The sequence below is a fragment of the Tamandua tetradactyla genome, chromosome 6 (assembly GCF_023851605.1).
Source record: "Tamandua tetradactyla isolate mTamTet1 chromosome 6, mTamTet1.pri, whole genome shotgun sequence".
Classification (NCBI taxonomy): domain Eukaryota; kingdom Metazoa; phylum Chordata; class Mammalia; order Pilosa; family Myrmecophagidae; genus Tamandua; species Tamandua tetradactyla.
In genome coordinates, this window is record NC_135332.1 from 3,132,017 (window position 1) to 3,156,155 (window position 24,139).

Here is a 24,139-nt window from a genome sequence, read left to right on the forward strand (position 1 = left end):
AATTGGCAATGAAAGAATGGTGAAATTTTTTCAAGGTATATTCCTCAACGTCCAAAATAAATTTTGACTATATCCTCAATAAATCAATCAGACAAACTTTTGCTAATGCTCCTTTAGCTCCTTGGAAACAGATACAGATATTTTGTCCTCTAGTATCAGTTCCTTTTTGTTTAAATGCAGAAAGTTCTATGTGATTTTAGATTGATATGGTACAATTATTCTAATATATACTTATATTCATGCAACTACCTACTCAAAAATCTTCAAGGATCTCAATGTTAATAAATCTAGACCTTAGTTAACAATCCAATGTAAACATGTTGCAGACACAGGTAAATAATGAAACAGTTAGAATAAGACTAGAAAAAAATATGGGGTCTGTGGAAACAGGTAAAGGGAACAGTTGTTCTGTGGCCAATTATTAATAAGAGGATGCAGATCTGTTTTTGATCTTTAATTTTTCAAAATCAAATTTGTTAAATTAAGTGCATCCAGTTTTCCTTATTGTTGAAAGTTATAATCATTTTTTGCCCTATTCATTCGTGCAAATTATCTCTAATCAGAGTTGAATATTCTTGTCCTAATCTCGTGATGACAACTGCTTTGTTCTTTTTACAAGGGATCACCTGCCTTAGTGTATATACTGCATATTAAAGTTTTCTTCGCATCAAACCCACCAGTGGGAACTGTCATTATCCTGTTGCAAATATTGTAGCTAACATGGTAGGTTTTTAGTAAATATTTGTTGAATTAATGTGTAAATTAACCCTCTCTTTCTCTCCCTTTATGTCCTAGCTTTAATAAGAGGCATTGTTCAAGTTTGAAAAGACAAGGGTAAAGTCGAATAATAATATAATGAATTCCAGGGCAGAACATGCAACTTAGATTGTGCCACGAAGTGAAGCTTGAAACAATTTAGGGGGCCTGACTACATAATTAGCCAAGCCTTGGGATCTGCCAGTGGAATTGTTTAGCCACAATGAGGACTAATATATTCCTAACTCCTGTGTAGAGGATTTACAATGCCATGAGACCTGTAGATCTTGAAACTATGATTTCTGTTTACAGCAATCACAATCCTTTAATTGATCTTTTTAAATAACTTTTTCCAACAATACTTAAGTCTCAAGCCAATGGTAGCTTTTTTTTTGTCTTCTTCTTGAGTTAAATAAAATGGTTTTTAATCACCATTCATTCAAGGCAGCTGGATAAAACGTTTTACTTGAACTTTCAACTATTCATGTTTAATATGAAAAAACATTAATACTGAATTAATAAGAAAAAATTTTCCCTTCTCTGAAATCCCAACAGTGTCAAAATGTTATAATCTGTAATTCACACCCACAAATACCCCCAAGGGTTCTAAATGAACCACATTGAAAACATAGTTGTTCTAAGGCTGAAAGGAGCTTGTGGGTCATTCTGTCCCTGGGTGAGCCTGAGCACTGAATGAGGTCACAGTTGTATGATGGAACAAACGTTTATTGGATTCTTGATCCAAGTGAAGCTCAGAAGTGGTAAGTAACACGCTTAAAGTAGGTAAATATCAGATTTTGTTGGATTCTGTGCTGAGTCCTTTTAAAAATCTTTCACTTCTATGAGAAATTGAAGGTTTTTTTAAATGATTACTTTGAGCCATAAGGGTAGTTGGACAGTACCTTTCAAGTGCCTGAATTGTTGAGCCTCTAGAGTTTCCAGCTCTAGGGTAGGTTTCCAAATTTTGAGCACATGTCATAAAGTTGTTTAGACAACTGCTTCCCAGGTTTGCAGGTGAAGACCTGGGAAAATTGATCAAATACTAACCAAATTTCACAGCCATTTTCTTCACAGTTTAATAGTATTTGATTATACACATTCTTAGTCAACAATTCAGTTTTGGGTTTTTTATTGTTATTATTGACAGTTTTCTTGTCAGTGAACTACCTAATACACTCTAAATTTCAGAAAAATATTTGGAGATAAAATCAACAATAAACAAAGTTGAAAGTCCTACCAACCCAACTTCCGGTCCTAGGCCCTCTTTCTCAAACTATGCAGAAGTAGGAAGGGAGGAATAGGGAGGCCATGGTGGTTAAAGAGTCCATTCAAGAGGGTTCAGTATAGGCCGCCCTTCCCCCACACCAGCCGCGAGTGGGCCACCGGGCCCCAGTCTCCACGCGTCCTCGCTGCCCCATGCCGTGACCCGGCCCTACACCGGGCCGTGAGTGGAGAGTACGCCCCTCCAGTTCTGCCTTCATAGTTCTCTGCCTTTACCCAAAAGCTACAGAAAATGAACAAATTCCAGGGATCGGTTTCGTTCACGGATGTGACTGTGGACTTCACCCAGGAGGAATGGGAGCAACTGGACCCCTTTCAGAGGATCCTGTATATGGATGTGATGCTGGAGAATTATAACAACTTACTTTCAGTGGGGTCTCTGAAGTCCAAGCAGTTGGAGCTAAGTCCCTTTAGCAAGTTCTCTGATATTATCAGACCAGATGTGGTTTTCAAGTTGGAGCAATGTGAAGAACTGTGGATAGCAGAAGTAGAATTGCCAATTCAGAGCTTTCCAAGAAAGAGATGGAGGGAGAGAAGGAGAATCAGATAGAAAGAAGCCAGTGGAAGTAATATCCCAGAGATTGCAAATGGAAGTGTGGAAGGCTGAGGACCAGATGGAGAAGGACCACGGAAACTCAGATGAGCAGGCCAGGCTTTTTATAATTCTCAAGAACCAGACCCCAATTGAGGAAAGAAGTGATCTCTTTGGAAAAACATTTAATCAGAGCACAAATGTTCTTTCTTTAAGACACATACCCTATAAATATGACTTATGTGAAAAAACTTTGAAATATAATTCAGACTTACTTAATAGTAATAGCTATGTAAGAAAGAAAGCTGATGATTACAATGGATTTGAGAAAGCACTCCTCTATCTAAAGCAAGAGAAAACCCATACTGGAGTGGAATACAATGAATATAATAAAAATGGAATAGCTCTCAACCATAAAGAAGCCATTTTTAAACATCAGAAAATTAGGAATTTGGTTCAACCTTTTATTTGTAATTACTGTGATAAGGCCTTCAGCTTTAAGTCCCTCCTCATTAGTCATAAGAGAATACATACTGGAGAAAAACCCTATGAATGTAATGTATGTAAGAAAACCTTCTCCCATAAGGCAAACCTCATTAAACATCAGAGAATTCATACTGGGGAAAAACCCTTTGAATGTCCTGAATGTGGGAAAGCTTTCACCCACCAGTCAAACCTCATTGTGCACCAGAGAGCACATATGGAGAAGATGCCCTACGAATGCGGTGAATGTGGCAAGACCTTTGCTCAGAAGTTTGAACTTCCTACACATCAGAGAATTCATACAGGAGAGCGGCCCTATGAGTGTAATGAATGTGCAAAAACCTTCTTCAAGAAATCAAACCTAATTATACACCAGAAAATTCACACAGGAGAGAAATGCTATGAATGCAGTGAATGTGGAAAGTCCTTTATCCAGAACTCACAGCTCATTATACATATGAGAACTCATACCGGAGAGAAACCCTATGAATGTACTGAATGTGGCAAAACTTTCAGCCAGAGGTCAACCCTTGGATTACACTTGCGGATTCATGCAGGAGAGAAACCATATGAGTGTTCCGAATGTGGGAAAGCCTTCAGCAGGAAGTCCCACCTCAGCGTCCATCAGAGAGTCCATTTAGGGGATCGACCCTGAGACTGCACAAAGTGGCACTGCAGAAAACTCTTCCACAAGAACACTTCCCAGGGGGAAGAAACCTTGTGAAATAACTTAAAGAATGTGGAGATTCATACTGAGATACAATCTATCAATTCAAAAATGTGTTAAAAACGGGACCCCTTAAGAACAATATTATACTGGAAGTTAGATATGTACCCCGATAATGAATACATATCAGAGTATATCCAATTATAGATAGACATGTTCAGCTAGCTTTATGACAGTTAGTTTTCTTTTTAAGTTTGAATGAATTGAGTATTCCACGCAACAGTATAAAGAATATACAAGCAGTACCAGAAGTGTATAGTGATTGTGTCTGAGATTGTGCCACAAGGAACAAGTTGTATGTTTTTGATCCACACGTGAATTTAGCAGTCACTGGGAGTATGAAATTCTTATCCTCTGTGATGATTAGGACACATCAAAGATTTTCCTAAACATCATGTGTGTTTTTCAGTACCTTTACAGACCAGTATGCATTCCAAATGAAATATGTTAATGGTTTTAAAGTAGCACGTTGCAGCCTATCTTTTCTTCTACTACTTGTTGGCGTAGACACATTGGCATGGCCATTTTTACTGAACTGCCACGTCAATAAAAGAAGACAATTTTATTGACGTTTAAACCTACTTCTGGGTTTGCTCATTATTTGGGGGAAGAATTATTTACATAAATATGCAAGTATGAGGTAATTAAGAGGTGATCTAAGGAGTAAATGGAGGAAGTTATGGCCTATGTTATACAGTGTATGCCACAGAATTTTAAAAGTGCTGTTTAAAGAGAATATTCCCATTCATTGTGCTCTTGTTAATTTTCAGAGAGGTATTTACATAAACTTGCATGTGTATTGCCAGAATATGTATAACCCAGAAACCACCTGTATTTTTATTTGTGTTGTCCTGTTTCTTTTAATATTTTAGGGATTATCTTGCAAAAAATATTAGAATGTTTATGTAGTTCAAATTTGTTAGTTACATTTCAGAGACTTTAGAGGAAAATTTATTTTGAGAAACTGTTTTCTTTAAAACTGCTTTTAAAATTTCCATGTGCATAGTTCACTCTAGAAATGAAGTTGTTTAAAGAGGTATTTCTACATCCTTGAATTTCACTATCAGCCTAAAACATTTCCTTTGAAATCTAATTTACTATAAATTATACTTTGCCTTTAAAAGTTCATAATGCAAGTAACTTTCTAAGTTAGATTTTTCAGTGGTATCTCCATATATTGTTTGATTAACACTTCTTTTACAGAAACAGATATACCATTTTAGGCTTGATTCCAACTTCACAAATTCAGCCTTTCCCTATCATACTTTTATTATGTATTTTTAAACATCTTTGATGTGCTCTGACTACATGAGTGTGAATGACTTTCTGAACAAGTTTATCAAAATATCCATAAGTCCAATAATTGTCTTTGTCTCAGTTGTCATCTTCCCTACTGATGGCAAGGAAGCAGAAGTAAGAGTTAATTTTGTACACTGCTCTTAGAAGTGTAAACTGTGACAGCTTCTTTGGAAAACATTGCGACTCTGTCTTTTAATGTTAAGAATATATACACTCTTCAACCCAGGGATCTTACCCCTGGGAATCTCTCCCTAAGAAAGAAATACAGTGCCAGTACCTAAGATTACATGTTTATTAGTGTATGGTGGTGTATTTTTTTATAAGAACCAAAAAAGGGTAACAAAATGAATGACCTTCAGCAAGGGAATGGTCGAATAAATTGTTGTAAGGAAAAAAGAAAAAGAGGGTTCAGTATAGAAAAATAGAATTGTATCCCACTCCCATTCCTGCATTTAAGAAAGAGCAGTGATGGAATGATTTCTAAATGTTGTGTTAGTTAATTTTTTTAATTAATAAAAAACAAAACAAAACAAAACAAAAAAGAAAGAGCAGTGGATTCATAAGAACTGACAGGGCAGAGATGGGCTTTCTATAAAGAAATCCCTTGGAAAATCTACTTACTACCTGGCAAGTACCCAAGTTATAAACAAGTAGGTAAATTTTTGGAAATACAGTAACATTTTATTTTCTGGCTATTATGATGTAGATTATTCTATTGATTTCATAAATTTTGTCTTTAAATAACTTATTTCACATATTTCAGGAATGCTTTATCTGTGTTGTTAGACATCATTTATTTTTATCAGAGCAGATACACTATTTGAAGAGGGGACAATTGCAACAAACTTTGTTTAGAAATTTGGGGTCAGTAAAGGGGCCATTCCACCTAGCCTTCCAACTTTGCAGATACCTCTAACTTGAATTTGCATATAATACCATTCCTTGAGGCTCTAGATTTCAAACTCCAGAGAACGTTAGGTTGGGAAAATTGTGAAAAAACATAGAAAAATTAATGTGTAAACTGATCCTTAATTTTATCTTCTGAATTCCAGGCAGAGTGCCTGGCCACATGGCAGTTGCTGACATTAAATCAAAACTTAAGCTGAATCCTCTAAGAAGGGTACCCATCTTCCATGGCAAGAGGTAGGTAATGGATGTATTAAGGTGATAAGTTTATTACAATAATATATTATTAAATTTATGAATATATTAGATACCATAAAGGCTATGATGAAACAAATTAGACTGTTCTTCAAATACCTATTCTATCATAAGTTCGGTTATAAAACACAACATCTGAACTGAAGATCAAGTTTTTAATAAAAAGAAAAAGATATATTCTGACTGGAGAAATAGTCTCCTTCCTGTTGCCCCAAATGAGAGATTCTTGTGTTATGGGACACAGAATACCCTAGACAGCTCAAGAAGTTGCCAGTTATACATTGATCTATTTTGAGGCCAGTTTAAAGGAGAATAAGTTTAGAAGATCACAAAGAAGACCTGAACCCCTAAGCCAGTTAGAGTATAGAGAAAGGGTCTATGGTTCTAATATGGCCAATAAGATGAAATCAGATAAATTGGCCATGACCAACCCTGTTTGCAAAACTGGGTTAAAATTGGGTAGGAAGACTCCATCCACTATCCCTGAAGCACTGACCCGGCCCCCACTGCCTACCCCGATGACCATGTCCAACATGGAGAAACACCTGTTCAATCTGAAGTTCTCAGCCAAAGAGGAATGCCAAGCAGGAATGCCAAGAAATGTGACAAGGAGGAAAAGGCCGTAAAGGCCAAGATTAAAATGGCATTCAGAAAGGCAACGTGAAAGTTGCAAGGATACACACAGAAAACACCATCTGCCAGAAGAACCAGGCAGTGAATTTCCTGCGAATGTGTGCACAGGTGGATGTAGTGGCCACCAGAGTGCAGATGGCAGTGATCATGCGCAAAGCAATCAAGTCCATGGCCAGTGTGGTCAAGTTGATGGATGCAATGTTGAAAACCATGACCTGGAGAAGATCTCTGACCTGATCAACAAATTCAAGAATCATTTTGAGATGCTGGACATCCAGACCAGATGGATGACATGATGAGCAGCACAAGGATGCTGACTACTCCCCAAGACCAAATGGATATGCTGCTCCAGGGGATGGCAGACAAGGCCGGACTCACCATTGACATGAAGCAGGGGCAGACCAGATCAGTGGGCAACAGCATGACCTTTGCCAAGCAGGAAGAGCTGACCCAAAGACTGGCCCACCTGCAGGATCAAGTGTGATAACAGAATCCATTCTATGGCTTCCCAGATGCAGCTACCTTCAGGTATACAGACAGCCACCCCTGCCCTCTGTATATTATAGAGATACAACACACTAAAAATTGAACAAACCTGAATGCTGAAATGCTCTCTATTTAAGATGCCTCTATCTTTGGATTACAGAGCTCATCAGATACATTAAGAAATGCTAGGCTTTCTCCACTCAGCTGAACTTATAATTCTGTACAGCTTATGACGATAAGTATTTTTGTAGTTGCCTTTGACAGAACTAGTTAATTTGGTGTGTATGAATCTTTCTCAAAAATTTATTTAAAACTCTAGTTCCCATGTAGTTCAATTTTCTGCACAGAATCAATCAAATTGAAGGGTGTGTTGTTTTGTTTTGTTTTGTTTTCTGATTTAGTTATGCATCATCTGACAGATGATGCATAGAAATTAAAGAGGGAGAATAATTAATTTAATCACACAGCTATGAACACCTTATTCAACATAATTAATCACATTCTATTTCTATGTATGTCTTTTGTTTTTTGTTTTCTCTTTTGCCATCAAAGCAAGACTACAATTGACCATTTGTTCTCATAACTTTAATATTCTTATTGTTTACATGCTATAAGTTTTTCATATAATAATTGTGTTTGCAAAACTAGAAAAATGCCAACTTCATTATGAGAAAAAATGCTCATTTATATTTTAATAAAATACAATTTTATTGAGATATAGTTAGATGCCATACAATTATCCAAGGTATACAATCAGTGGCTCACAGAATCATTTTATACTTGTATGTCATCACCACAATCAATTTTAGAACATTTGTCATTACTTCAAAAAAAAATAAAAATAAAAAAGAACAACCAAAACACCACATACACTTTTACCCCCCGCCATTATTTATTTATTTTTGTCTTTATTTTCTTACTCATCTACAAATAGGAAACTACAAGTGTTTATTTGTTTTATTTTGCATTAAGAAATGAGTACATTCTATACTCATTAATGGCCGATTCCTCAGTCTCTGCCCACTTTATATCCCATGCTCTCAAATTCAGTTCTCAGATTTTGCACATTACAGTTAGTCCATATTAGTGAGGGTTTAAGATATTTCTCTTTTCATTTCTGATTTGTTTCACTCAATATAATGTCTTCAAAGTTCATTCACAACTGTATTCCTTTATGCAGCTGCTCAGTATTCCATTGTATGTATATGTCCCTGTTTCTGTCCCTGCTTTCAGATCTTTTGGATATATACTGGGTAGCGAAATTGCCGGGTCATATGGCAACTCAATATGAAATTCACTGGGGAACCGCCAAACTATCTTCCACAGAGGCTGTGCTATTTTACATTCCCACTGTGAATAAGTGTTCCTCTTCCTCCACATCCTCCCCAACACTGGTAGTTTCCTGTTTGTTTAGTAGAGGCCATTCTCATAGGTATGAGATGATATCTCATTGTGGTTTTGATTTGCATTTCCCTAATAGTTAATGAAGATGAACATCTTTTCATGTGCTTTTCAGATATTTATATTTCCTCTTTGGAAAAATGTTTATTCATATCTTTTGTCATTCTATTTCTGGTATATTGCATTTCAGCAGCTTGCAGACTAGAACAGACCAAAATAAAGTGTCAGTGGCTGGGAGATTTCAAACAGAGTTGAGAGGTTTTCCTGGAGGTTATTCCTATGCATTTTGTAGATATCCTTTTTTTTAGTTTAAGGTGTATTAGAGAAGCTAGAGGGAAGTGCCTGAAGCTGTAGAGCTGTGTTCCAGTAGCCATGTTTCTTGAAGATGAATGTATAATGATATAGCTTTCACAGTGTGACTATGTGATTGTGAAAACCTTGTGTCTGATACTCCTTTTATCTGTGATATTGACAGATGAGTAAAAAATATGGATTAAAAATAAATAAATAGTAGGGGGCACAAATGTTAAAGTAAATTTAGCAGATTGAAATACTAGTAAACAATGAAAGGGAGTGGTAAGGGATATAGAAAAAAAATAGGGGGAACTAAGGTTAAAATCTATTGAGTAGATGGAAATACTAGTGGTCAATGAGAGAGAGGGGTAAGGGGTATGGTGTGTGTGAGTTTTTTCTTTTTATTTCTTTTTCTGGATTGATGCAAATGTTCTAAAAATTGATCATGGTGATGACTATACTACTATATGATGATATTGTGAGCCATTAATTGTACACCATACACGAAATGTTTGTATATTAAGAATGTTCATGTTTAAGGTGGGCCATGATGGCTCAGTGGCAGAGTTCTTGCCTGCCGCGCCAGAGATCCAGGTTCAATTCCCAGTGCCTGCCTGTGTAAAAGAAAAAAAAGAATGTTCATGTTTGTATGTTGTTTTGATTTGATAATGCAAAATAAAATTTTTTTAATTACAAAAAAAGATACCTTGTTTCAAAAAGGCAGATGACATTCAGGGTTTCTCTCTCAACTGGGAAGGCACGTGGCGAGATTTGCTAGCTTTCACTTCAGTGGCTTCCCCAGGGCTCTGTCCATTCTGTTGGCTCTATCAGTTCTGGTGGCTCTTATGGCTCTGGTAGTTCTAAAGCTTTTTCCCAAATGACTCCCTCTTAAAGGGTACCAGTAAGCAATCCCACCTTTAATGGATGGAGACACATCTCCATGGAAACCATCTAATCAAAAGTTACCACCCACAATTGGGTGGGTAACATCTCCATGGAAACAATCAAAAAGCTTCCACCCAGCAATATTGAATGAGGATTAAAGAACTTGGTTTTTCTGGGGTACATGAGATTCAAACCAGCACAATGTTCTTTACATCTTGGGTTAAATTTATTCCTAGGAACTGTTTAAAAAGTTGAAAAAGTGGTCAGATTGAGTACAGCTATGAATGAAGCTAATCTGGATAGGATTAAAAATATCAGAATACTGGGTAAAGGATGATATTTTAAAACTTCAACTTCTGTGTGAGACTAAAGGGACAGATGTTTATTGGGTACAGAATTTCTGTTTTGGGTAGTGCATTGCCTAATTTAACATGTAAGGTCAGTTTAGTTGAACACCATAAGTACATGGAATCTCCAGTAGAACATGAGATTTTGTTGGTTTGCCCAGGTTAGTGGTGATGCCAGGATAAATCCCAGAGTGATTTGGGTACTGAATAAAGAAGTATTTGCAGAGCCCCCTTAGGGGAATGGGAAAAAAGGAGGAAATATTCAACTTCCCCCATTTGGAGAATTTCTAATATTCTTATAAGCAATGGGGACAACCAAATCAATAGGCCAAGCCCTCAACCTTGGGGTTCACCTCTATGAAACTTATTCCTGAAAAGGATAGGCTAAGCCTACTTGAAATTACACCTAAGTGTCACCCCCAGGGAATGTCTTTTGTTGCTCAAATGTGACTTCTCTCTCTAAACCAACTCAGCAGGTAAACTCAGTGCCCTCTCTCCTACATAGGACATGACTCCCAGGGTTATAAATCTCCTGACAACATGAGACAGAACTCCTGGGATGAGCTGGGACTCAGCATCAAGAGATTGAGAGGGCTGTGGGCTCCATCCCGGCAGGCAATGGTGGCTTTCTTCAATGCAGACCTGACTCTCCACAGCCTGCTCCAGCCTCGCCGCGGTGAGAGATGACTAGCAACAGCAGCAAGACAGCTCCAAAACTCCCACTCAGAGGCTGAAGCAGGACTACCTCCAGATCAAAAAATACCCCTTGCTTTACATCTGTGCCAAGCCTCTGCCTTCCAACATCCTTGAGTGGCACTCTACTGTCCGAGGCCCTGAAATGAGTCCTTACGAAGGCTCACTGAAGCAGCAGGAGGCATGAGCTGCCACCCATTCTCCAGCGATTGCCAGGCCAAGGGGTCACTTTCAACCTTGCTTCTGAACTCTGTAATGTCCGAAGCGTTGATCCTGCTTCCTTCCCAGAATGCGCCTCCTCTGACCCCTGAGTGCCTGGACCTCCCTTCCCAGCCTTCTCGGGACTGCTCACCTGTGCTCCTCCTGGCTCCTAGATTGCTACTGACCCTCTTCCCGGCAGGCACCATGCCCATTGCTCTGGCTCCGGACAGGAGTCCCACAGGTGTTCTCCGAGCACACTAGTCATTCCCTAATAGGGACATTGCTTTACAATTCTTCCCAAATTCATCTATATGTTTAAAGCACTCCTATCCAAATCCCAGCGAAGTCTTCTATAGCTGTAGAGAACCTTATTCTGAAATTTACTGAAAAGATAAAAGAACTAGAATAGGTAAACATTGTTAAAATGAAGAATCAAGTGGTAGGATTCAGTCTACCTGATTCCAAGGCCTCCTCTAAAGCTCCTCTAAACCACTCCTCAGGACTGTGGCATTGCCAAGGTCAGAAAACAGATAGTGGGATGGTGCAGAGAGCCCAGACATAGCCCACATGCTGATTTTTGACAAAGTGCACAACAAGTTCAGAGGCAGCAGCAGGAGGCCTCCTGCACGGATGACCCTGGAGCAAGTGGACATCCACCCCACTTGCACAGAAATCACCTCAAAAGGGATCCTGGACCTAAGTTGTCAAATGTAGATTGTGAGACTTTTAGGGTTTGGGACTTCAGTGTTAGGTCGAGTTTTTAATTTGACACGAAAGGCACAATTTGTAAAAGGGTAATTGGTAAATTGGATATCATCAAAATTTGAAACTTTTGTTTTGTGAGAGAGCCTATTAAGAGGATGAGAAAATAAAGGATAGGTGAGAAACAACTAGTATCTAGGATGTATCAAAACTGTCAGAACTCAGCCCTTAAATGATGATACACCATAACAAGTGGGATTTATTCCAGGAATGCAAAGGTGTTTCAACATAAGAAAATTTACGTAATATACCACATTAATAGAGAGAAGGAAAAAAGAAAAAAAGCCACATAATCATCTCAATTGGTATAGAAAAGGTATCTGACAAAATTCAATATCCTTTCATGATAAAAACTCTCAGAAAACTAGGAATATAAGGGAAATGCCTGAACTTGATAAAGGACATTTATGAAAAACCCACCACAAATACCATACACAATAGTAAAGACTGAAAAGTTTATCCCGGAAGACCAGGAATGAGGCAGGAATCCCTCCTGTCGTCAGGGTTAATTCAATTCAACATTGGGCTGGAAGTTCTGGCCACAGCAGTCAGGCAAGAAAAATAAAGGTGTCCAGATTGGAGAGGAAGAAATAAAACTATCCCTATTCACAGATAATGTGATCTCATACATAGAAAATCCCAAAGAATTCACAAGAAAACAAAGCTAAAAAATGAATATAGCTAAAATAAACACACAGAAGCAATTGGGTTTCTGTATTCTAGTAATGAATAATCTGAAAAGGAAATCAAGAAAATAATTCCGTTTACAATAGTGTCTAAAAGAATAAAATACCTAGGAATAAATTTAACCAAGGAGGTGAAGGACTTGTACACTGAAAAGTACAAAACTGCCAAGAAATTAAAGAAGACCTAAATAAGTGGAAAGACATCTTGTGTTCACAGATTAGAAGACTAAATATCATTAAGGAGGTGTCAGTGCTACTTAAAGTGATCTACAAATTCTGTTAAATCCTTGTAAAAATTCCAGCAGCCTTTTTTTCTTTCTTTTTTTTTTTTTTTTTTAGAAATGAAACAGCTGATTCATTATGGTTTGTTTGTTTGTTTTTCTTGTATGCTATATGACGGGGGTCACATTTCATTCTTTTTCCATGTGAATATCCCCTTATTGCAGAATCATTTTTGTTTCTTTGTTTGTTTAATTGATTTTTCGTTTGCTTGCTTGCTTGTTTGTTTTTTGGGAAGTGCATGGACCAGGAATCGAACCCGGATCTCCCGCATGGCAAGTGGGAGTTCTACCTCTGAACTACCATTGCACCCCTGCATCTGGAATTTTAAGGGGACCATATAGCTGAAATAGTCTTGAAGAAGTTGAAGGACTCAATTCCTGACTTTGAAACTTACTGCAAAGTTATAGTAATTAAAACTGTGAACTTATAGAGTTCAATCCACACATTTATGGCCAGTTGATTTTCAGTAACGGTACCAAGTCCATTCAACTGGGAAAGAATAGTCACTTCAACTAATGGTGCTGAGACAACTGGAAATCTACAAGAAAAAGAATGAATTTGGCTCCTAGTTCTCACCATATACAAAAATTAATTCAAAATGAATTGGTGATTATAGAAATGTGCATATATCAGTTGTAACAAATGTATCACACCAATGCAAGGCGTTAATAACAGGGTAGTATATGGGAACCCTCTATTTTATGTATGACTGTCCTGTAAAACCCACAATTTCTCTAATGCTAATAAAAAACAGTGACCTAAATATAAGAGCTAATACTATAAACTTCCTACAAGAAAACATAGGAAAATATCTTCAGGACCTTATATTAAGCAGTGGATTCTTGGATTTTACACCCAAAACACAAGCATTAAATGACAAAAATTGATAAATGGAGCATCATCAAAATGTAAAACTTTTGTACATCAGAAGACATTATCAAGAAAGTGAAAAGACAACCTACAGAATGGGAGAAAATATTTGGAAACCGTATATTTGTAAGGATTTAATACCCAGAATATATAAAGAACTCCTACAATATAACATTAAAAAGACAACCTAATTTAAAAAAATGGACAAAAGCTTGAAAAAGCATTTCTCCAAAGAAGATATACAAAATGGCCAGTAAGTATAGGAAAGATGTTCAGTATCATTAGCCATTAAAGAAAAGTAAATTAAAACTTCAGGGCAGGCCACGGTGGCTCAGCAGGCAGAGTTCTTGCCTGCCATGCTGTAGACCTGGGTTCGATTCCCAGTGCCTGCCCATGTAAAAAACAAAAACAAAAAAACCTTTAGTGAAATACCACTCCACTTACACCCACTAAGATGGCCGTTGTTAAAAAGAAGAAAAGAACAAATGCTGGCAAGGATGCAGAGCGATAGAAACCTTCATACATTGTAAAACGATGCAGCTGCTGTAGAAAGCAGCTTAGCAGTTCCTCACAAATTTAAACATGGAATTACCATATGATCTGGAAATTCCATTCCTAGGTTTGCACTCAAAAGAACTGCAAGCAGAGAATAGCACAAATATTTAGATACTGATGTTTATCACAGCATTATTCACAATAGTCAAAAGGTGGAAACAACCCAAGTTTATCATCAGATGAATGGAAACAAAAATGTTTTCTGTCCATACAATGGAAAATGATTCAGCGGTAAAGAGAAGTGAAATTGTATGCTACAGTATGGGTGAGCCTTGAAGACATCACATCACGTGAAACAAGCCAGATATGAAGAGGACAAAGTCTGTGATTTCTCTTATATGAAGTCCTTAGAATAAGCAAATCCACAGAGATTGTACAACCCCCGCTGTAGAAGGCAGACAAGTGGCTGGTTGGGTGGGGGAGGAGGGGACAAGGAATATTGCTAAATGAGGGTCTGCAAGAAGATGAGTGGTTCAAGTAAGACAGTATTGCCAGTGTGTTTGCATGTCCCTGAATAGTTCACTTAAAAATAGTTAAAGTGATTTTTATATTAGGTTTATTTTACCACACTTAAATAAATAAAATGTCTTTGTGCGTGTGATTAAAAAAAAAAAAGATTGAGAAAGTCTTCTTGACCAAAAGGAGGAAGAGAGATATGAGATAAAAAGTTTCAGTGGTTGAGGAATTTCAAATAGAGTCAAGAGGTTATCCTGGAGGTTGTTTTTATGCATTATATAGATGTCCCCTTTTAGTTTATGGTATATTGGAGTGGCTAGAGGGAAGTAACTGAAACTGTTGAGCTGTGTTCCAACAGCCTAGATTCTTGAAGATGATTTTATAAAGATATAACTTTTACAATTTGCTGTGAAAACCTTGTGTCTGATATTCCTTATATTCAAGGTATGGATAGATGAGTAAAAAATATGGATAAGTTAGTTGGCTATGGATTTTTCATATATGCCCTTTATCATAATGAGGAAGTTTTCTTTGATTTCTACCTTTTGAAATGTTTTTATCAAGAAAGGATGTGGAAAATCCCTTGAGGGATGGGAGAAAAAAATTGTTTTTCTTTACCACCAGGGAAACCTCTGATACTGTCTCAAAAATTAGGGACTCCCAAGTCAATAGGCCATACCCTTGATCTTGAGGCTTGCTTTTGTGAAGCTTATTTCTATAGCAGAGAACCGAAGCCTACCCATAATTATGCCTAAGAGTTACTCCCAGAAAACCTCTTTTGTTGCTCAGATGTGTCCTCTCTCTAAGTCCAACTCTGCAAGTAAAATCATTATCCTCCCCTTCTACATGGGACATGATATCCAGGGACTAGTGAAAATCTCCCTGGCAATGTGGGACATGATTCCCAGGGACTAGTCTGACCCTGGCACCATGGGATCAACAACACTTTCTTGACCAAAAGGGGGAAAAATATATACAAAATAAGGTATCAGTGGCTAAGAGAGTTCAGATAGAGTCAAGAGGCTGTTCTGGAGGCTACTCTTATGCAAGCTTTGCTGGATATTGCTAATTACAAGTTTATCAAACCCCACCCAAAACCATTCCTGTTAACCATAGAGAACACCTAGGGCTGTATATGAGATTCTACAAACATTTCTTCTACTAAGATTACTTTCCAGGAAACCTCCAACCTCCAACCTGGATGGTTCCTAGGCCAGATAAGTCCTGAAACCCAGAGGGATCAGCCTCTCCAAGACCATCAACTAGTTCCATCCCCTTATCTCATATTATTGACACCATTTTCCAAAATGAAAATGTTAGAAAGAGCAGAATCCAAATACCCTTAAAGATTGGGAGGAGGATCAAAGGAGAAGGAGGTGTTATAAGAAAGAAGATAGGATTTAACAAATGAGTATGAATTATTATGCTGATATTTCTTTTAGTCTCCAATGTCTTGGAATAACTAGAAAGAAAAACCTAAAATTGTGGAACAGTAACCCACACCAAATTCTGAAATCTGTTCTATAACTACTTGTTACAATGTACTTTGAAATTTATTGCTTTGTTTTATATATGTTATATCTCATAATAAAGAAAATTTTTAAAAAGAAATTAAGAGGTATATTTCGAAAATTTTATTGATGAACTAACGTCCATTAAAGTCAGGAAAATTTAAAGTGTAATTTAAAAAAGAGAGAGAAAGGATTCTGAATCTGGTCAGATGCATTTTCAGTGTAACTTTATTTATTTGCATCTTCTCTCTTTTTAACTTTGTCAGTCTAGTTAAAGGTTTGTCAATCTTGTCGATCTTTTCAAAGAACCAACTTTTGGTTTATTGATTATCTCTATTGTATTTTGTTCTCCAATTCATTTATTTCTGGTTTAATCTTTATTTCTTTTCTTCTACTTGCTTTAGAATAGGTCTGCTTCTCTTTCTGTAGTATCTTCAGTTGGTCAGTCAGGCCTTCTGTTTTAGCTTTTTCTTCCTTTTTAATGTAAGCATTAAGAGCTATAAATTTTCCTCTCAGCACCACCTTTGCTCCATCCCAAAAGCTGTGATGTGTTGTGTTCTTGTTTTCCTCTGTCTCTAGGTACTTAATGATTTATGTTGCAGTTTCTTCTTTGACCCACTGATTGTTGAAGAGTGTGTTGTTTAACCTCCATGTTTATGAAAGTTCCAGTTCTTCAGTGGTTATTGATTTCCAACTTTATTTCATTGTGATCAGAGAATGTGCTTTGAATTTCAGTCTTTTAAAAATTATTATTACCTAATTTGTTCCTCAGCTTATGCTCTGTACTGGAGAATGTCCCGTGAGGACCTGAGAGGAATATATATCTTGCTGTTTTGAAATACACTGATCTATTTTTGTCTGTTAGGTCTAATTCACTTATCGTATTATTTATGTTCACTGTTTCCTTGTTGATCCTCTGTCTAGTTGATCTAACTATTGAAAAGAGTGGTATGTTGAAATCTCCCACTGTTAACCTAGAAATGTCTATTGCTTCTTTCACTTTTGCCAGTGTTTGCCTCATGTACTTTGGAGTACCTTGATTGAGTGCATAGACATTTATGATTGATCTTTCTTCTTGGTGGATTATCTCTTTTATTAATATATAGTGTCCTTCCTTGTCTCTTATAACATCTTTGCATTTAAAAATCTATTTTATTTATATTAGTATAGCTATTCCTACCTTTTTTGGCTATTGCTTGCTTGGAATATTTTTTTCTATCCATTCACTTTCAACCTATTTGTATCTTTAGGTCTAAAATAAGTCTCTTGTAAACAGCATATAGATGGATCATATTTTTTTTTATCCATTATGCCAACCTAGGTGTTTTTGGGGGGAAAATTTAACAATTTTGGGGGAAAATTAACATTCAATGTTATTATTGTAAAAGCTGTCCTTGCTTCATCCATTTTATCCCTTGGCTTTTATTTGTCAGATCTAGTATTTTTCCTCTCTTTATCCTTTGAATTACCTTACTGATAATCATTATTTCTATACGCTCCTCCAAGTCTCTCTCTCCTGTCTTTTTTTTTAGTATTTCCTGCAGTACAAGTCTCTGGTTAACAAATTCTCTCAGCATCCGCTTATCTGTTAGATTTTTTAACTCTCTCACACTTTTGAAGAACAGGTTTGCTGTATAAAGAATTCTTGGCTGGCAATTTTTATCTTTCAGAGTCATGTCACACCACTGCCTTCTTGCCTCCATAATGTCAAATGAGTAGTCTCCACTTAGTCTTATGTGACTTCCCTTGTATGTGGTGAATTGCTTTTCTCTTGCTGCTCTCAGGACTTTTTCCTTCTCTTCAGCTTTAGATAGTTTAATTTGTATGTGTCTTGGAGAATGTCTATTTGCATTTATTCTATTTGGAGTTCATTGGGCTTCTTTGATTTGCATATTTTTGTCTTTTATAACAGTTGGGAAGTTTTCCCCAATTATCTCCTCAAATAATCTTCCCAGCCCTTTACCCTTCTCTTCTTCTGGGACACCGGAAATTATTATATTTGTGTGCTTTGTATTGTCCATCATTTTCCTGAGATCCAATTAATATTTTTACATCGTTTCCACCATTTGCTCTTTTGTGCATTCTAATTCAATTTCTCTGCCCTCTAGTTCACTTCTTCTTTCTTCTGCCGCCTCAAATCTGCTGTTGTGTGTCTCTAGTATATATTTTATTTGCTCTACAATGTCTTTCTTTTCTGTACGAGCTACTATTTTTTTATTTATTGTTTCAAATTATTCTTTATGTTCTTCTAGTGTCTTCTTGATATCCTTTATCTCTTTAGCCAACACATTGAAATTATTTAGGAGATATGTATAAATATCTGTGATTAATTGCTCCAAATTCTATCTCCTCCAGCTTTTTATTTTAATCATTTGGCTTGGCCATTTCTTTTTCCTTCTTCATATGGTTTATTTTTTTGTTGGTGGTTTCTTGGCATGTGGTTTATCTTGATAGGATTGTTTTGAAAGTTGGTTTCCTTAGCTCACCTATTATTTTGCTTTTGCTTGAGTTTTCATTGAAGGCCTCCTCTGGCACCTGGTTTGTCAATGATTTCCAGCCAAAACCAAGGACTTGTTCTATTTATTGGGAGTAGCCCCTTTCAAAAGTCTGTTGGAGGCTGGGCAGAAAAGCAGATTGCCAGTCTGCACTTGCCCCATCTTACCAGCAGATAGCGCTGTTGAGCCACCTCTTCCCCACAACCCTGCTTTTCCCTGATTGCTGCAGCCCAATGGGCAGGGTCCAGACAAGGTGAAAATCCAATCAGAGTCACAGACCCCCAGGTATCAGGAAGCCACCGGCTCTAGAACTGGCAGATGAGCACTGAGCACCACAGCAAAGACTGGCTTGTAGGTACTATGGGTCTGGTGATTCTCAGACTCCTATGTAAAAAAATTCCAGGCTGCAACACTGGAGCTTCGACGTCACCAGCCAGCAGCCAGCACAGGAGTGCTCTGCTGTTCGCCGCCCAACAAGACCACCTCCGGGGTGGGGGAAGTGCGACTGGCATTGCAATGCAGCTGTCTGGCCTCATCTCTTTGCTTGTGCGCCCAGCGAGTGCCCTGAGCCCCTGTGTAGAAAGGATCAAGGCAGCAGAACCCAGAGTGCCTCCCTTTCCGGCCATGTCAGATCAGCTCTGCTCTGTGTCCCTCTCCTCCCTGGAGAAGGGCTTCCCAGACCCTCCCAAGTCCAAGTGTCCGCAGCAGCCTGTCTCAGGGATGGGGGGTAGCACTGGGCACCACGTCAGGGTCTCTATAAGTCGCTAAGATGAGTCTACTGCCTCCCGGGTTCCCGCACAGATTGCTAGGCTGTGGGTCTGAAAAGATTGCCTCCCCCACCTCTAGGAAGCAGAGATTTCCTGCTTTTCAGCTTCCTGATCCAGCTGTGGCATGGCACAGGACCTTAGGGATGATTGCAACTGCCTATTCACCCCGATTTCTCAATCCTAGTTTCTTTGATTTTCTGTTTGGGTCTTCCATATATAATGCAGGTCCTTCTGATTTCTTGGACTCAGGAACTGCTGTTTAGGTCATTTTTTATCTGTTCTCTAGTTGTTTTATGGTGGTGGAGAGTTCTGCTTGTCATATTCTACCATCTTCCTGGAAGTCCCCAATGTGATGTATTTCTATGTCCCTAAACTAATAAATTTCTACATGCCTATACAAAGTGACCCCCAAATATTAGTATTTTCCCAGAAATTTATTATTTTTCCAGAATTTATTTTCCTGGAGAAATTAAAGGTCACCCAGGGTTCCAAATTCCAAGCTTTCCACAGTTCAATCTCTCTCATTCTCTCCCTCTCCTTTCTCTCTCTCTCCCTGCTCCTTCAACCTCCTCTCTCTGGTAGAAATAGAATGTTTCAAAATCTTAAAATAATCATAGATACAAAGGTTTCTCTGTAAGGATATTAACCACATTATTTATACTAGTGAAAAATATGAAACAACATATTTCAAATAAGAATAATGTAAGATTGAGCTTTGAAGACAGACAAACCTCTAGCGTTTGAATGCCACGTCTTCCACTTATTATTTGTGCAGCTTAGGTCAAGGTATTTAATCCCTCTGAGCCTCAGTTTCCTCTTTTGTAAAATGGTTGGGGTTTTTTAATGGGGTAAAGGTGATTGGCATGTATAGGGTAAAGCTGGGCCTTAATGGCCAACATTTTCTTACTGTTCACCCTGTAGCCATTGGCAAGTCACAGTGACAGGTCCCTTAGGTGGTATGACTCCAGAAGTATTGTGTTGCTTACAGTCATTCCAGTAAGTAAAAATTGATAAATGGGACTAATATTTGCTGGTTTTACATACACATTAAACCTTTTCATATATTCCTAGGGATAAAGATTTATCAGGAATTCTTCAAAACCAATTACAATTCAAAGAAAAGAAGTTGACTGTGTCACAAATGGAAGGTAACAAAAATAATTCCCAAAATTAATGCATAAACAAAAACCCCTTGATATATCTGATCATTTTCTTTTTTAAGAGGAATCTGGAATTTCAAGAGGTATCTAGAGAGATAACAAATTTTTTAAATTCAATGTCCATTTGTGGAAAGGGAAAGGGATTTCTTTCAAATGGACAGTGCCCTGGACATTAGACAGTCCTGGGCAGGTATTTTTATTCAAAGAAATTGTGTAAAAGAACAAATGCAAGGTCAAATAGAAATCAAATAATGGAACAGTATAAATACATCTGAAATCCCAGGATTTCTCAGAGGAAAAAAATTATGATAGTAAAATGAGCGAAACTGGCTATAGTTCATTCATCTAAACAGCATATATTTATTTAAAGCCAACAACTTAGTAGGAATGGGAAACAGAACTACTAACAAGTCAGACATGGTCCCTGCCCTAATAAGAAGTCTAATGGGAAGACAGATTAGACTATGAATTTGTTGAGTGAATATTTAAATTACAATATGACACAATATTATAATAGGGGAAAGTATAGGGTACTGCAGGAATTTAAAAGTCTCTTAACTTAGTTTTGTATGAAGAGGAGGAGAGTCCCCGAGAAGGCTGAATGAAGAGTAGGAGTAAAGCAGGCCAAGAGAGCAGGTAGGAAAAGAATTTCCAAGGGCGCAGAGGAAAGGGCAAGGTTAATGCCTGAGAAAAATTAAAGGAAGTTAAGGATGACTGTGTGTAGGTTTTAGGGAAGCTAATGCCTCACCACTGCAAGTTTCGTGCCATTTGAGAAATGGACCCAGAAGACAAAAATCAAATAATTACCATTATTGCTGGGAAAACTGGTTTGGAAAACACAAAGGAGGATAAAGATCAGATCTGCATTTTTAAGTGAAAAACAGAGCTAAAAGCCTTAATAATAACAGTTTATGGTTTTATAAATGTTTAAGGTTTCTAACTTTAGGTTTCCAAAGTGCCTTAATATAAATTGGTGTTTAACCTTCACAACTTTCACATAAGGTGTTTATTCTACAGATATTAATTGAACACCTCAAAATCCCCAGCATCTCCTCCCCATCATCACTCTCAATTGATATCCTTGCTTTCTGCTTCCCTGAGAGAAAACTGAAGCAATCAGAATAATTTCTGCAGACTCCTACCTCCTATCTAACCACTTACCAAAATCTGTACCACATACTCCTTCTTTCCCCCTGTCCCATAAGTGAACTTTATCGTCTTTGCTAAAGTCAATGCATCTATTGTGGATGAGAACCTATTGCCGCTTACATATTCAAAGGAATTACTCAAGCAAGTGTCCCTTCTCTCTTTTTTTTTTTCTTCTGTATAGGACACTGGTCCAAGAGTCTCGTGTATTTCTGCACTCAGAAGGCTGATATTGAAAATGCTGTGCTGTAGTAAATAGGCTTTCCATTTGATCAGTGTGCTCAGTTGGGCACTGTCAGAGTATGGCTTAGAAGCCGTGCTGGATAGCCACCCCTGAATAGGGATGGCCATTTTTAAGGTGACTGGGCATCTTTGTATCAGTCTCTCCTCTTGTAGTAAGATGTTATATGCAGCACATAATTGCTTTTCCAGGGGGCTCTATCTCCGTTCTGTCCCTTTCCACAATTGTGACCAAAAGCCAAGGGGCATCACTTAGAATGCTGCCTCTGCCACAGACACCACCCAAAACCAGTGTCAGTGCCAGCTATGTCCAGTTCACAGAGGAAGTGTGGACCTATATTCCCCCAGTGCTGTGCCTGTGTTATTACCCTTTTTGCTTTTTCAAAAGCAGCCTGCTGGCGGTCCTCCTACTTGCAAGTATGATCTTTTCTAAATAGCACGTACAAAGGTTTTAATATTTGGCTAAGTGAGAAACAAAATGTTTCCAATACCCCAACAACCCCAAGAAAGCCGTTAGTTGTTTTTGCATATACAGCATAAGAAAACATTTTACCTTATTATTGCAGAATGAATTAAAAAATAATAAATTTTGTCTTACTCAACCATACAACATTTAAGAATTTGACAGGGTGGCCAAGGCATTGCACTTTGTTGAGATTAACTGCCCATCCTTGACTCTCAAGGTGAGCTAACGAGAAGCCTGAGGCTTCTTTAAGTTCTGAAAGAAAGTTACTGATTAACATGACATCATCAATATAGTGAAATAGATTTTTCCACTTAGCCAAATCCTTTGACAGGAGGCTGTGGCAGATGGTAGGACTATGTAAACAGTCTTGTGAGAGCGTGGTGAAAAACCTTCTCTCTTAAAAGTCAATTTTTTTCACTATTATATCATTCCTATTATCATATAAACACTATTATTTCTCCCTATTAAATAAAAAAAATGTATCCCTGACTCCATTTCTTCCTCCTGCTACCACATTTCTTTGCTCCACTTTGTAAGAAAGTTCTTCAAAAAAGATGTCTATACTTATCTCTAAAACCTCTTCTCCCATTCCTTGATATTCATACTCTCTTTGTTTTCCTACTTCACCAGTCACTCCTTTTATAGTCTTCTTTGCTAGTTTTTCCTCTTCTCTGATTCTTCTTAATGCTAGAGTGTTCCAGAGCTCAGACCCTGGTCCTCCTCTCTTCTTTATCCCATTCACACATGCAGTCATCTCCTCTAGTCCCAAGCTTTAAATACCAGCTATAGGCCAACAATTCCCAAATGCTTATGTGCATCCCTGGCTTCTCTTCTCAACTCCAGGCTCATATATCTAACTGCCTATTCAACATCTGGAATTGGATGTCTACTAGACATCTTAAACTCAACATGTTCAAAACATAACTCTTGATGTGTTCTTCCTACCCACAGTTTTTTCTATCTCAGTTGATGATGTTTCATCCTTTCTATTGCTCTGGGCAAACTTTGAAATCATCCTTAACTCCTCTCTCTCACTCCACCTCCAAATCCATTGGGAAATCTCAGTGGCTCAACCTTCAAAATATATCTAGAAGTCAACCACTTTTACAATCTCCATTGCTACAACTTTGATCTGAGGCACTATCATCTCTCACCTGCAATAGCCTCCTAGCTGATACTTGTTTCCCTATATCTGCCAAAACCTCACAATATTCTACTACTACAACAGAGTGATCTTCCTAAAACATAAGTCAGGTGTGGGAAAAAAGGGGAAGAAGGCTAACCTAAGTAACTCTGAAAATGGTGTTTTGACTGAAAACTATAAGCCTAAAGACATAAGTAACACGCTCAAATTGGCAAAGTTGTTTCTCAAATGGGTATGGATTAACAATTCTGAAAAAATTGGTGTACATGTACACTGGGGTTGAACAAATAAGTAAGTGGGTGGGGGGTGCCGGCTTTCTCACTGTTACAGAGGGAAGTTAAAGATAGGCAGTTGGGGGAAGGCAGAGTGAACCATGCAGTAGTGGATTAGAATCAGACACCAGTATAAAGTCATGTTTGT

General features: G+C 37.7%; 2 protein-coding genes and 1 pseudogene across 11 annotated transcripts in view; all 3 read left to right on the forward strand.

The window, feature by feature from the left end:
- EFCAB3 (EF-hand calcium binding domain 3) overlaps positions 1–24,139 on the forward strand; it is a 104,212-nt gene that overhangs the window by 27,516 nt on the left and 52,557 nt on the right. For 3 of the 9 annotated variants that reach the window (XM_077163468.1, XM_077163469.1, XM_077163476.1), the window contains 2 exons: positions 6,131–6,221; positions 20,635–20,711. In XM_077163468.1, the coding sequence (XP_077019583.1) occupies positions 6,148–6,221; positions 20,635–20,711 (151 nt within the window). In that variant the 5' untranslated portion in view covers positions 6,131–6,147. The other 6 variants (XM_077163472.1, XM_077163467.1, XM_077163471.1 and 3 more) reach the window with 6 other exon arrangements.
- LOC143685771 (uncharacterized) lies at positions 1,847–4,367 on the forward strand. Of its 2 annotated transcripts, XM_077162979.1 has the most exons (2): positions 1,847–2,412; positions 2,618–4,367. In XM_077162979.1, exons 1-2 carry the CDS (start codon positions 2,270–2,272, stop codon positions 3,705–3,707), a joined length of 1,233 nt encoding a protein of 410 aa, XP_077019094.1. In that variant the 5' UTR covers positions 1,847–2,269; the 3' UTR covers positions 3,708–4,367. The 2 variants fall into 2 exon arrangements, with proteins under 2 accessions (XP_077019094.1, XP_077019093.1); XM_077162978.1 differs by lacking the exon at positions 1,847–2,412 and having other exon boundaries at positions 2,520–4,366.
- LOC143686969 (charged multivesicular body protein 1b-like) lies at positions 6,243–7,929 on the forward strand (annotated as a pseudogene).